The sequence below is a fragment of the Schistocerca gregaria genome, chromosome X (genome assembly GCF_023897955.1).
Source record: "Schistocerca gregaria isolate iqSchGreg1 chromosome X, iqSchGreg1.2, whole genome shotgun sequence".
In the NCBI taxonomy this organism is placed as follows: domain Eukaryota; kingdom Metazoa; phylum Arthropoda; class Insecta; order Orthoptera; family Acrididae; genus Schistocerca; species Schistocerca gregaria.
Genome location: NC_064931.1, coordinates 512864247 through 512879657, shown reverse-complemented (window position 1 = coordinate 512879657; position 15411 = coordinate 512864247). Strand labels below are relative to the sequence as shown.

Genomic DNA, 15411 nt, shown 5'->3' with positions numbered 1-15411 from the left:
ACTACAGCACTGAAGATGATCACTATGTGATTGAAAATCTATTTTGCTGTCAATAAAGTATCAAAATTACGGACAACGCTGACCTTCCTTCTACTTTCACGTATATGGTGGTTGTGCACACAACACTCTATGGAGTTGCCAATGAATAAAATTTTGCCTAGCTGGGCATGTGCAGCATGTTTGTTTGTGTCATGTGGGACAAGCTGTGGCATGCGCTAAATGAATTTGGGTTTCCAAGACACCTAGTATCATTACTAAAAGTCTTATAACAGCTATACTTCAAGCATAAAGGTTGGTGGTGACAAATGATGTTAGACAAGACTGTATCCCATCAACTCTATAACATTTATGCAAACTGTGTCATCAGGAGCACACTGGATGGATTAGATGGTAGAATTTCAGTTAGCTGCAAGAAAATCAATAATCTAAATTTTCCGGCTGATACTACTACCTTCATTGCAGGAAGTGAGGTAAAACTTGGTGAGTTGTTTCCCAGAGTGAAGACTATAAATTTCAATCTAGAGATGAACATGAAAAGGAGCAAACTAATGGTTATTAATTGCCAAGATTTAGATGTAATCTGTCATACAGGTTGCTTAAAGGATGTGGAGGTAGAGAATGATTGTGTATAACTAGGACACTGGAAAGTGTGATAAAGAAATAAAATAATAAATCATCTTTGGCCAAGCAGCAATGGTTTAACTCACTAAGTTCTGACAGAACTGTGCAATATCCAGAACAGCAAAGATGTGCTTGCTCGTATCACTTGTATGGCTGCAAGCCCTGGCCCTGAAAGCTAGTGACAAAGGCTGAAGTAATGGCTTTGAGATGCAGTGTTGGTGGAAGACATTCCATCTGTATGATAGCGGAAAAAACTGTTTCTTCCATTATAGGAGAACATAGAATAACAAGAAGTTAATCATTTTGTGCCAGTCAAAGATACTTTCAGTTAATTGGGCATATTTTTAGAAGAGAAGGCATCTTGCAAGGTAAAATTGAAAGCAGAAGGCCACTACGAAGAGCAGCAAGTGGATGGCTGGGTCAAGCAAAGAAAATTACCAGTGTATCTCTTCAGATTATATTAGGAAGAGCTGAAGATAGCTATTCATGGGAATGTCTAATTGAAGATTCAGTTACTTAAGAAGTGAGTCAAGAAATGAGACCATGTAAACTGATTAATGGTGATAAATAACTCTAAACATTGAATCATTAATGTCATTTATCATATTACTTTTGAATACATTGTGGGGAAGGCAGTGATCAATGTCTTACAAATATTTACCATTAAAAACAGTCTTGATCACGATTTATTTATCAGGTGACTGGTTTCGACCACTACTGTGGTCATCTTCAGACCATTGAGTAGGGACCTCTTTCTGTTGGAGACTCACTCTCTCCAACAGAAAGAGGTTCCTACTCAGTGGTCTGAAGATGACCACAGTAGTGGTCGAAACAGGTCACCTGATACATGAATCGTGATCAAGACTGTTTTTAATAGTAAATATTTATCAAATTGCTGCAGAGAAAAACCACTGTAGCAAACTAGTCTGTGTTTATTCATTTACTAATACAAATGAATGCCAACATGCATAACAAGTTTGAACCAGGATTACAGCACATATTCTGTGACAAGTATTTGCAGGGTCAGTGCTAAATGTCAATTATGATAGAGTTTTAAACTTCAGTTTCAACATTTTATTGACGTGGAACCAGCATCTTTTTTACTATTCCATGAAGCAATTATTAACGAGTCTGTCAACAGTTGCAGTTCATATGTTTGGTGAGCAGTTTATAACCAACTTTTTCATTTTCAAGCCTGGCCAATTGAGGCTGCACTGAAGGTGCCTAATCTTAATAATAAACATCAAAATGGCAATACATGGTTTATAAAATGTTCGCAGAATGACTGTCACAATCCACATGTGCCTCTTAGCACGTACAAATCAAACTCATTCTGCGATAATTTTATAAAGCATGTATTGCCATTTTTACGTTTGTTGTTAACGGTGCATCCACAGTAGGCCAGGCTTGAAAAATGAACCAGCTGGTTCGAAACTAGTTGCCAAACGTATGTACTGCACCTGTTGGCAGATTCGTTAATAAACACATAATGCAATTTGAAAATTCAATCAGCACTATTACAGTACAATCTTTTACCAAAATTTCCACTCTTAGTTACTTGTATGCCCATACATATTGTCACTTATGAAGTAACTCGATAGATATTACATTATAGATATTTATCATAGAGAATACAGACAACATCCTGTACTAAGTGAGGCACAGTACTGCTACAATTTGAACATACCTAAAACCTTTATAAGGGAGACCATACTTAATAATTTAAAAACAGTTTACAAAAATCTTATTCATTGCCACAAATATACTTTCCTAGATAAAGAAATCCATGGTTACTCGTTTCAAATTTTCACTCTGCTACAATCATTTAGGCTTCATAAATCATCTTTAATTAACTGTAGCACTTTGCCAACCAGAATGCACTCTCAGTAAAACAACAAGAACTTCATGTTTTGCATGCATGTGGCCCTCATATTGGGGATCCACTTTGATGTATTCACAAAGCAAGTTTAGCACCCAAAATCCATAGGTAGCAGGAAGAAAACCTCCTACCACAGAATATTCAATGATGTAAAAGATAGCTGTGCGCACTTTGCAACATATGTGATTACAGGACATAATCTCTAAAACAATTAATATGGGTAACACAATATGAAACATATAATAAGCATTTCTTAAAATAACATATATGCTGTTGGAAAGAAATAGTACACCCTTTGCAACATTTCCATTCCATTCAAAATTTATTGCTGCAACAATGCATATGGAGTACATGAAATGATTACAGATCAATAGCACAAATAGCACAAGCAGTTCTTATGTACCAGGTATCGAGCCAAGCTGAAACACCCCTATTAGTACGTGGTGTGGCCTCCACAGGCAGCAATGCAGGCACTGACTCTGCCATCCAGTCAATCGTACAGATGGTGAATACTATCCTGGGATATGTTATACCATGCCTGCTCGTTCTGTTCATGTAGTTCTGTAAGAATTTTTGGTTGATGAGTCACACGAGTCATTTCTTGGCCATCATATCCCATATATGCTTGATTGGAGACAACTCTGGAGATCATGTTGACCAGGGAAGTTGCTGCATGTCTTGCAGAGCACATTGAGCTTAACGGGCAGTGTGTGGGCAAGCCTTATCCTGTTAGAACAACACACAACATTCCTGTTGCAAGAACAGCAGAAGAAATGGTCTAACAGCATCCTGTATGTACCAAGTGCTGGCTTGTGTCCTCTCCAGGAACACCAAAGGTGAACGAAAGTTGTAGCTTATCGCACCCCAGACCTCAAGGTTGCTTGGATGAATGCACTCCGTGAGACAGGGTTCACCAGGTGTACATCATACCTACAAATGACCGTCATTTGCATGCGTGCAGCATGTGCTTTCATCGCTGAAGACCACACCGTGCCATTCCGTCCTCCAAGTGATCCTCTGATGGCACCAGTCAAGCCATGCACTTCAATGTTGTTGCGTGAGTGGGAGACAGGCTAGAGGTGTACGTGCCCATAGTCCCACTGCGAATAACTGATTCGCAAAAATTTGGTTGACACATCTGTGCTGTGGTAGGTGTATGATCTCAATACAATAATCCTGGTGGCTTTCTGCATCTACGGGTGTGAGAATATTCACATGACTAGTCATGCCAGCATTGTTGCGCAATTGACACAGCACATGCAACTGGTGTGGTAATTCTCCATAAGGACCATCGTGCAACTCGGAAGGCCACAATTTGACCCCTTTCAAACTTGCTCAGTTGACGGTAGGAAGCAAGAATGTGTTTCTGTGACATGGTTGCGAGCTTGCTTCAGGCATTTGCACTACACTGAGCCGTCTTGCTGTCAGCATTCCCTATTGAATAGTAGACATAGATAGTGCTCTGGTAGTTATGCCACTACACTATCTGTAATCAGATAACGTTGAAACCATTATCAGTATGTCTACTATCCCCCAGCTGGCATATTCCGTCATCGGATCAAAATCGACGCTGTCTTTCCAGGTGTAGCCAACTATCTAGTCTATGAAGTTCTGTTTGGACTACTGTCTATGACAGTTGTTAAGTTCTGTCTTTGAATGTGAATTTCATGAGACACTCAGTGTTGAACTGTCCAGCAATCGCTCATATTTAGTGGCTTGCTGTTGTGGTGGCAGTGGATGATCAGTGTTGGTTGGAACTGTAGCACAGAAAAACTGATGAATCGTAACTGTATCTGCCGCTGTGGAATTGCAGAAAATGGGTGAGTGTGGTTGCACATCTCCATTTATCTGCAGCCAGTGGAATAATTTTGTACCAGCAATCTCATTGGCAAAAACAGAAAAGCAGTTAGAGTATCAGTGCCTCTTGTGATGGCTGACAGAATTAGCAGCACATGGATCTGACTGGCAGAAGAAGAAATCAGTTCCATAATATGAATGCCATGTAGGTGACAATGGGTTGGATCTCAGTGTGCCACTATGGCATGAATAGTGTCTGCTTGGTGGCGTGGTCTTGGTCTTACTGTATATCATATGGCTACATACACAGCACAATGCATTCCACATAAACACGCAAAGGATGCTGGCAGCTTCATTATTGCTCTTTTCAGGAGCAGCCCTGCTTCCTAATCCAGAAATCACTTCATCGCTTGATGTGGCATCACAGTATTCTGGCATGTTTGTACTTGCCACTTAGACTTGAATTGCTTTTAAATTTTAGGCATTACATAAAACATAACACTATCTTTATCTCCACTGATCAGTATAAACATCCATAACCCTGAAAGAGATTACTAGTATTATAACTGATATGCTTAAATTTTTCCTTTTCTTCTCACATAATTGTATGTACATGAAATAAAAATATAACATAGCAACTGCAATAGACACTACTGTGTTTTAAACTGTCCAAGTGTTCTGTCAATATGTCATTTCCTTGACTCATTCAATTCAGCCAGTCCTGTACACATTCTTTAAAGGACCACTGCTGCCGGGGGACTGATGACCTTAGCTGTTTAGTCCCCCTTAAACATCCCAACAACCACCACCACCACCACCACTGCTGCCGAGCCTCAGTTTTTATGTCACTCACTTTGCAGCATACACTTTTCTCCTAGACCTTCTCTGGTTATTAACCTATACATGACAGATAAACTGGACCAGCTGCACACACTATGTAACTGAGGCACAGCTCTTTTTGCATTCTTTACCACATTAAAGTTTCTTCATTAAGTCTATTGCCACATTTACACAGAACAAACCTTAATCATTCATTCTAATACACTGATCAGCTACTTTATATATAAATTATATTTATGTCGAGATCTGTTTCTGGTTTTCATTCATCTCTAGTTGGTGTAATACATTTGTCTTTTCATCAGTACTGCATTTCGAATGCTGCAGCTGCCTTTTTTCTATAATTTTTAGCTGCTTGTTTTGCATAACTTACACCCTTCTAACTTTACTGCTGTATTTACACAGAGCATCATTTGCCATTGCCACATGACTGGCTCATCTTGAACTGGAGACTATGTGCCCCTCATGCTCACCCCATGTAGTTCCTCATGCTTCCAGTGCAACTCACTGCCTGCAGTCATATCTTCCTTATTTTAGTATTACTGAGGACCTTCCACAAGTGCTATTACACCTCTTGACAGCACCAAGGTCTTCTTTCATTTGTTCCTTGCACCCAAGCATGACAGGCTGTTCTGTGTCATTTCCATGGGCACTCATTACACATTTAGTCTTTCATTACTGTTCATAACACTTTTTTTTCTGGCTGATTGATTCGTTTTCATACCAAAACAATTTCCGTATTTTAAGTTTTAATTTTTTTTGCACCCAGTCTGTTCTCATGGAGGATGGACTCTACCACATTCTGTGGCCATGGAGCTTTAGTCCCTCCCCTGCTGCACAGTATGTGTCACTGAAAAGGTTCACGCTCAGTCCTCATTTTCCATAAAGACACACCTATGTCACATGCTAATCTTTCATGATGGAATATTATGTAGATGTCACTCTAATGAACCTCATTTGTGCAAGAAGTGAGGCAGTGATTAGCACACTGTACTCGCAATCTGGAGGACGATGGTTCAAACCTGCATCCGGCCGTTCTGATTTAGGTTTTGTGTGATTTCCCCAAATCGCTTCAGGCAAATGGCAGAATGGTTCCTTTGAAAGGGCATAGCCAATCTCCCTCCCCATCCTTCCCTAATCTGAGCTTGTGCTCTGCCTGTATTGACCTCGTTGTTTACAAGATAGACATTGTTGTTGACAAGATATTGGACACTAATCTCCTCCTCCTCCTCCTCCTCCTCCTCCACAAGACGTGAAGCTGTGACTCCTTTTGTTGTGTGGTCCTTCCAACCATTGCCTGCTGTGCGTTGGGAGCTGTAGATTGCATGTGTACCGGGTGGGTCCAGTTCTGTAGTTGACTTTGGGTAATGATCAGACAGGCTTTGAGATCGACTAACGTTGGTACTGGGTGTAATATACAATGCTGTAGATCCACATTACATGTCTTGGTATAATGTCCTGATACCAGATACTAAGGTCTGTTAAGATAGTTGTTACAGTCCACCTTTGGTGAGATGTAGCAGTTGCTTCACAAGTGATGAGATTCACAAAGTGAGCACTGATCTGAAGAGAATGCCGCGTCAGTAGTGAATAAACAAATTGGAAACAATTTCCATAGAAATCCATTGGACAGCAGGGTTGTGGTACTAACATTTGTATGGCACAAGACACAAAGCCTCAAAACAGCAGCAATTGGCTTGTGGCCACACTACCACTGGTTGTAAAGTGTGTTACATCTACCATGGTCACATCTCATGTGATTTTTGTGCTAAGTATTGCATCACTTTGACGGCAGATCGGTGTCTTGACTCCCTGTCAGAGTCAATATGCTGCAATCACAAACATGCACCTTGCCCCCATGGCTCCATATCAGGTTTTATAACACTTATTGCTCTGTGACATTGTGGACAGTTGTCTGTACCACTGTATGTGTTGGCTGCTGTCCTACTCAGTGCATAGATAACACTATGGTATATTGTGCTTCCAAAAACTGTATAATGTAAGATCTTAAATGGAGGCTTCAAAACAGCTTCTTGGTACTACTTTTTGCCTTTAACAGTTTCCACTTAACCTTCAAGTTCATCATATAAGTTAGATCAAGATCATTGTTACTGTGGTGTCACATGTCACTCACAGAAGAATTTTTTCAAACATAACAATTAACTGTAAATCCCTATTAGGATGAAAAAATATTTCAAATGCACAACCAGATCCTATTTACTAAAAGAGGAAGAGCGTTACTATTTTTTATCACTACAAAAGTGAACACCAAGTCACATGAAATTCATTTCAGGGAATTAAAAAAAGACAGTTGCCTGTTCCTTCTGCTGGTTACAATATAGGATGTGTTATAAGATTACATAACATTTTTATATACCATGTAAAGAACAAACATTACGAGCTAATGTGAGACCTCAGTTTCTCCCGACATATACAATGTTCAAATAACTTGGGAATGCAACTAAGTGACATTGTAAAAACCCACCTGCAGCTGTCAGCAATGCCATGCAGCTGCATTCCCTTCAGTTATTTGGACATTAAGGGCTAATAGTTCACTCCATCACTTATATTTTACACATGGGGCTGAGCTGCATGAAATTTCAAAAAATAACACCAAAGAAACAAGGGGTTCGAGTGTTAAAGACTGTTTTCAGCATATGGCTGAAAGAAATAGCAACTATGGCGTTATTAGGAAATATGCTCTATTACTTTTAGTTACTTCTTGATATAACATATGGTTGTTGATATAATAATATAAAACATGTAAATACATTACAGAAATTTTGAGACAAGTGTTTTTATGAGAAAACTAAGGAAGCTCGCTTTGGATTCTTAAAGGATGAAACAGGAAGTCAGCTGTGGCACGTTCAGCGAAACCATGCCAGCATTCACCTTAGCTACTTATCTAAAGCACATAAAACATAATCTGGATGGCTGGATTTGAACGTTGAACCACACCGTCCCAAATGCAGGGTCTAGTTCCTTAACACTAAACCACCTCACTCTGTATCTTGTTTGTAAAATGGTTTGTAGAGAATTTAATGTATCATTTGTAAATTATAAGACTATTAAAATTAGCTATTATTGCGAACTTTTGATATTTTGATACAGAAATTAATGAATCATGACAGGAAAATGTGTTGCCAAAAGTGGTAGTTGTACCGATTTGTTGTCCTTTTTTCCCTTTGCGATTTCTGTTTTGTTGCATTGCTGTATTAACAGCCCATGTACAACCTGTATCTTTTGGATATAGTGGACATGAAAAACTGATTTTGCATTGTGTATCATGCAAAAAATTTAATCCACCATCTACTGTACAATGTGTGTGTAATGTAGAAAACACAATCAATTGACATATTATAATAAATTCTATTGACTTGCACCAAAGGGAGCAAATCTTAAATCACAATCTGGTCCTGTAAAGTACGATTACTAATCCTGCACCAAAGTTTCATAAATAAATTTTGTAATGAACTTTTGCTGTTACACTTGTTACAAACTGTCACTTTGTGACAGAGCAAAGTGGTGCAGTGGCTAGTACAGTGGGCTCACATTCGGGAGGACGACAGTTCAAATTCCTGTCCAGCCATCCATATTTAGGTTTTCCACAATTTCCCTAAATCGCTTCAGGCAAATGCTGAGATGGTTCCTTTAAAAAGTACATGGACGATTTCATTCCCCATCCTTTCATAATCTGTGCTAGTGCTCCATCCGTAATGACTGTACTGTTGATGAGACAATCTCTAATCTACCTTCCTTCGTTCCTTCCTTCCTTTTTTATCACTTTGAGAATAACAGCAGCGGTGTTATAATAAAAGATCAATCAAGGGATTTTTGCATAAACGAGGAATAGTTTACAATTAAGACATTTAAATGGATTGATGAGGTAATTGATCAGTAGTGATTTACAAGACTATCACTATCAGCTCTTATATTTTGTTTAGAAAGTAATCAACTTTTACAGCAAAATGTGTTGCAAAAAATATTTATACAGTACTTTCGTTTTTGTTAATTCTGCAGGAAGGTAGAGATGACTCGCCTGCAACCTTCAATTCCAAGTACACACCACTACCAGGTTCTAAGCGAAGTATTGGAGATCATCAAGGTGAATAAAGACTCAGAATATCATATTAATTTCTCCGTACAAATATTGTTGCAAGATTATTTTTATTAAAATATACAGCATGTTTTTTTGGCTATTTTAGAATTATGGTATTGTGCGTAGACTTCTCGCACTTCAGTTTCATTAATAAAGCAAAGTCCAGTCTTCCAGAAAGATTATTGTCTCACTTTCTTCCTGTTTTTAACTCTCTCTCTCTCTCTCTCTCTCTCTCTCTCTCTCTCTCTCTCTCTCTCTCTCTCTCTCTCTCTCTCTCTGAGCTAATAGCCCTTGATAATGAGTAGGGCCAGTGTGTGAGACCACACAAGAATCTAATATCTCTTGTGATGTGTTTTTATGGTGTTGAATGTGTGTTTGTGCTAAAGAAACAAAGGCTTTTATTTAATTTTGGTGTAACTGGATTGTGGCCATTATGGGCCAATGCGCTAATAGACATCAATGACAGCTCTGCTGTCCCATGTATGCTTGATGGGGCTGAGATTTAGTTGCTTAGACAGCTCAAGTAGAAGATACAGAGCATGCTACATTGACCAAGTGGTGTGGAGATGTGCATTGTCAGATTGGGTTCTGAAAAAGGTTCAGATATGTTCTGGTGACAGGACTGATGACCACACAGATGTAAAAAATCACTTGCCAGATTCCCAGATTCCTCTGGATTAGCGGATTATTAACCCACCCCCCACCCCCAGCGACAATTGGCATGTGCAGCTTATTGTACCTGTTGGTTCTGAACAGAGGTTGTGAGCCCACAATGTGTTTTGCATGTCATCACATCTAAGGACATAAAACTGTCATTTCATCAGAGACAGTCAGCTTAATACCAGAAACAGACTCTCAGATAAACCAGTGTCAATGATAAACATACCAAAGGAACATAGTACCACTACCAGCAAGAGATCAGCTAATTGGTATGTACAGTAGCTGAAATGTCTCTGGCAGTCATTGTTCTGCCAATCAAAGTTACTTTAAAGATCATTATATCCAGCTGCTAATCAGTGTGTCGAGATGACAGAGATGGAGAACATACGCTTAGGGAACTGTCTGCCTCCAATCTTCTTTACCACCTGTGAATCACGTAGACATCTGGACCTGTGCTGAGCTGCAGTTCTACAGCACAATTTACTGTAGAGAGTTTTTGTGTTTCATAGACTAAGGAAACTCACTATGAAGTTGAACACAGCTAAATAGGGATACTGATACATGTTAGCATGTCGATTAATTGTGTGACAAATTTCCCCTGATGTCCAAAGTTAAATATGCCATGGTCGATAAACAACCATTCTGGGTGCTGAAACCTGTTAAGAATGAGTGGAAATCAAAGTACTAGTACATTTCTGTGGTGCCACAAATACTTGAGGCTGAGAGTAGAAGTTACAGAGTATATTGTATTACTGTCATGGTATGAGGATGTGCCTTACTAGATAGGGGTCACTTAAGTAATGTCTTAAGTGTATCTTGTCCAATTTTGTGTGAAAAACACAAGTTGAGTCAACACACTACATTTGAGACGCAACAGACAAGGCTCCATAAGTCACTTTCCTGTTGAGCTTGGTCATAATTTCTATAGCGCATGTACTATTTGGTTTTGCCACATCAGAAGCAACATGTGAATATAGGACAGGTGGTTAGCAAACCTTAATGAAGTATTGAAGCATTCTCACCTCCCAGAGAGAGAGAGAGAGAGAGAGAGAGAGAGAGAGAGAGAGAGAGCTGCCGGGAAAGGATTATATGTTCAATTTAAAACTCTGTGCTAGTTTGTACATATCTCTACATTTTGTTTGCTGTGCACTAATAATTACACCAACCAATTGTGCCTCATGGACTGACTTAGAATTCCATTGTGTCACATCCTCCAACCATTTAAGACATGTCACCTTAACTAACAGCAGTTACAGCAATCCAAAATGGCTGTTCCATGAAAAATGTCTTGTAGAAAGCTTTAAAACAACATTGATTGCTTCTGAAAATTATATGAAAAAAACTGCATTCTTTTTAAAATTTTCAGGGTCTTCTAAAAATGCAGTTTATTTCACCAGCATGAAAATTAATATATTGATTATCTACAGAGCCAGTCCCTAAAAGGAATAGTAATTCTAATTTGTAGTTCTAAAAATTTGTGCACCACATTCAAATTGCTATTTGTTTATTGAACTACATATTGATACAAAACATTGAAACATATTTTATAATCATCATTAGTCTCAGAAAGTAAATACTTAGTGTCTCCTTTTTTCAGGTGCATATGGTAAATGTCGGTACCGCTACTCTGGGAAACACTCTGAAGGGAATCGTTTCATTAAGAATAATGACCTTTAGGAAATAGAAGCAAGACATGCAGCTGATGTCACTGTAAATTTAATGTGGTATTGTCATTATCTTGTTTTCTCTCCTTGCACTTCTCTCATAATCATTAAGTTACTTTCCCATAGCATAATCAAACAGTGGAAACTCCAGGCTGGAATATTAACAATATTAGGAAAAGGATAGATTGCTACCCACTGTAAAAATGGCCCATTGAGTTGTAGTCAGGCAGAACAAAAAGATTTTTCCAGCAAAGAAAACATGGACTTGCTTGTGTAAATGTGTATGTGTGTTTTCTTTGCTGAAGGGCTTTGCCCAAAAGCAATGATGTGTAACCATTATTTTGTTGTGCCTTTCCCTTTTTTTTTTTTTTTTTTTTTTATAGACAGCATAGTGGTCATAAGTATTTCATGTTTTACAGAACTTATTTTAATTGTAAATGAGAGCTTATGTTCAATGTATCAAAAAGAAAATCCACTTACTAGCTTACATTCTGTGGCGTACATGTGTGAAGTACATTTCTTGTATATTGGCACACTATGAGAGTACACTTTTATGTTGCACACATTGCTCAAACTAACCATGACATGATTTGGTATGTCATTTTATATATATTTTTTCAGCTACCTCATATTTACCAACCTAGTATGAAATATTTACTGCTTCAGATAGCCAAAAAGAAAGGAATTTCCAGAGTAGGAAATGAAACCACCTGGATACATTGAGAAAAGTAGTCACTGCTGATTGTGGCAAGCAGAGTTCTGTTGTAACTGTAAATGTTTTTTCAACTTCATCATAAAAGAAGTGAAATTTGTCAATCTTGTTAGTCTGTTAAACACCTCAGTTTGTCATCCTGTGACAGAATTGCATTGAACTAAAAACTCCACAATAGGAATTACATTCCCTTGATGCCTAGAGCCCTGTAATCCAGTGTAATTGAGGTAGGTGCTGGTACATTACAACAGTAACAAGAACAGGTGTTAGTGAATATTTTCTGTTACTCTGACATGGGGTTACCTCTGCAGGCCTTTCTTAGATTGGTATGAAATTAATATCTGTTCATTATTAATGGCAACAGTGTCTGCATTTATTAAAATACTATGTCCTTCAGACATGCATCCATGTCTGAACAAACAGACACTGTCTTTGATGATTTGCAGCTGTGGGAATTATGAAATGGATTAACATATCATGAATATGTATTAGCATCAGCAACTTGTAACAAATGAAAATTTGTGCTGGATGGGGACTCTAATCCAGATTTCCAACTTGTCATCAGCAGTTGCCTTAATCACTTCGGCTGTCAGAGCATGCCCTCATTGCCGGTCCAAACCTTGGCTATCCAAGGTTCAGATTGGTACGGGGGGGCATGCTTAAATAGCTGAATCTAATGTTTGGAGCACCACTGAGGGCATGTTCAGATAACCTGAGTGGTTAAGGCAGTTGCTAGTGTCAAGTGGAAAATCCAGGTTCGAGTCCCAGTCCAGCACAAACTTTTATTTTTGCCACAAGTAGCTGATGCTAATTCACAATATGTGAATCCATTACATGTTCATTACTTCCACTACACGCCATAGGACTGTAGATGTATATGTCAGATCTAGTTAACAGATATGATTGAATTTACATTATTTGGGTGCTTTGGAACTATTGTTTCTATATCAAGTGGAAAACCTAATCTAGCAGCAGCAGCACAGAAAATAAGTTTTGTGATATAGTTAGAATTGACATTAACATGAAATGTAGCCATTGTCATTTTATAATTGACAAGTTATAAACTTCTACCTGTAAATTGGGTTCTGATGCCTATGGCCATTTTAAGTAGTGCAATTGTTAACTGATCTTTTATTTGAATGGAGAGAACTACTGAATCAAATACAAATTTAATACCACATTTTTTTTCACTAAAATATACAGTGTGTTTTGCGTCATTAGATCTGTTTCCAAAACGAATTGTGCAACAATTGACCAAGGAGATTGAGTACATGTTAGAAATGTGTCAAAGAAAAGTGAAAGCTAATGATGATAAAGTTAGTCATCCTAATTTTTGAGACTACTGTATTGGCAGGTCATAAAAAGAAGAAAAATTGATGAAAACTGTGGTCATTCATAACACAATAAAATTGTGTAGGAGTTGTTAATTTCATAACTGTCAGTTCAAGTCTCATCTTAGAGATAAACTGGACAAAAGCTACAGAAGAAACATATTCTTAATAAACTTTGCCATTGTTATTATTTACTACAATTGCTACTACCATTATAAGTTGATCTTAAAAATTGCGAAAGTGGAATAGTCATGTGCAAAAATAAAAGTTGTGCCTTAACATTGTACCACTGTTTCATGGCAGAAATAAATTTGACCAAGATAGACTAATCCTGTATGAGCTTTACTGCAATATTAAGAATCTCATGTGAGAAATGATACTCTTTAATAACATGACGGTAAGAAGGTATTGATGTTTGTTTTCAGCGGTTGATATTGTGAAATATCTCTTGATACTTTTGTAGAAAAATATTTTATTATCTTAATAAACTGAGTGGTATATCTAACAACTGTGATGTCACCAACAAAGATCTGAAACATGTACAAATACTTCTCTCATATGAATCATGTTATTCTATTAAGGCCTTTGTGTGTATAACTCTTTGATACGTAACAGATTTTGTATTGTATGCGAGATTTTGTAAATAAATATAGTTAACAGTTGGTTAATGTTTGTTGTCCTCTACATTTTAGATGATCCTCAGTGTATTTCTTGCTGTTATAGGGCTTCCTTTTTCATTCAATACTGGGTAGTTTTATTGTAAGTGAAACAGTGTCGTCTGAAGACTAAACAGCCTTGAAACTTTCTACTTACAGTACATAGATGTTTTTCTACAGAAGGAGTGGACATGATGGTATACATATTATGTTCCAAAACTGCAAAAATAATGAAACTAATTCAGTTCAAATTCAGAGGCATGGACTGTTAGCAGCATAAGCTGGGCAAGAATAATATTTGTATTCAGTGCAATAGTTAGTAATTTTTTCATAAAATATAACTGACTCTTAAAGTATGTTGGCAGTGCTGAAGGTTTGGGGGGAGGAGGGGGGGGGGGGGAGATATGTGGCACACACTCATGTGTGGGGGAGAAGGATAGAATGATGATGTTCTCCTTTTGTGTACATATTTGCATATGTGTCTGAATGTAACCTCATGGTGTACACTGAGGGACACTGATTGGGGAGGATAGGTAACTTCAAACTGTGCAGTGAGGAACACCACAGTGTGCATATATAACTTGAAACTATCCAGTGAGTAGTCTAAGATTAGAGAGCACCTAAGTATGTAACACTTGAAGTGACTTAATATATTTTTTTCTTCTGCTGGTCTGGACATAACAAAGTTTCTTTTTCATATGAACTTACACTAAGGTGAAAAAAGTCATGGGGTAGCAATATGTGCGTACACAGATGGCAGTAGTATTGTGTACACAGGGAAATATAGGGCAGTGCAGTGGAAAGTAGTCATTTGTACTCAGGTGATTCACATGAAAAGGTTTCTAACGTAATTATGGCTGCACTACGGGAATTAACAGACTTTGAACTCAGAATGGTAGTTGGAGCTAGATGCATGGGACATTTCATTTTGGAAACCATTAGGGAATTCAGTATTCTTAGATCCAGTGTCAAGAGTGTGCCAAGAATACTGAATTTTGGGCATTACCTCTCACCGTGGACAACACAGTAGCCACTCTGATTTGCTTAACGACAGAGCAGCGGCGTTTTCGTAGAGCTGTCAGTGCTAACAGACAAGCAACACTGTTTGAAATAACCACAGAACTCAATGTGGAACTTACAGTGAATGTATCCATC

General features: G+C 38.1%; 1 protein-coding gene across 1 annotated transcript in view; it reads left to right on the top strand.

Annotated features, from left to right (window-relative positions):
* LOC126298712 (leucine-rich melanocyte differentiation-associated protein-like) overlaps nt 1–14262 on the top strand; it is a 41944-nt gene extending 27682 nt beyond the window's left edge. The window contains exons 5-6 of the mRNA XM_049990135.1: nt 9155–9239; nt 11491–14262. Of these exons, the coding sequence (XP_049846092.1) occupies nt 9155–9239; nt 11491–11570 (165 nt within the window). The 3' untranslated portion in view covers nt 11571–14262. The remainder of the gene's footprint in view (nt 1–9154; nt 9240–11490) is intronic.
* The last annotated feature ends 1149 nt before the right edge of the window (nt 14263–15411 follow it).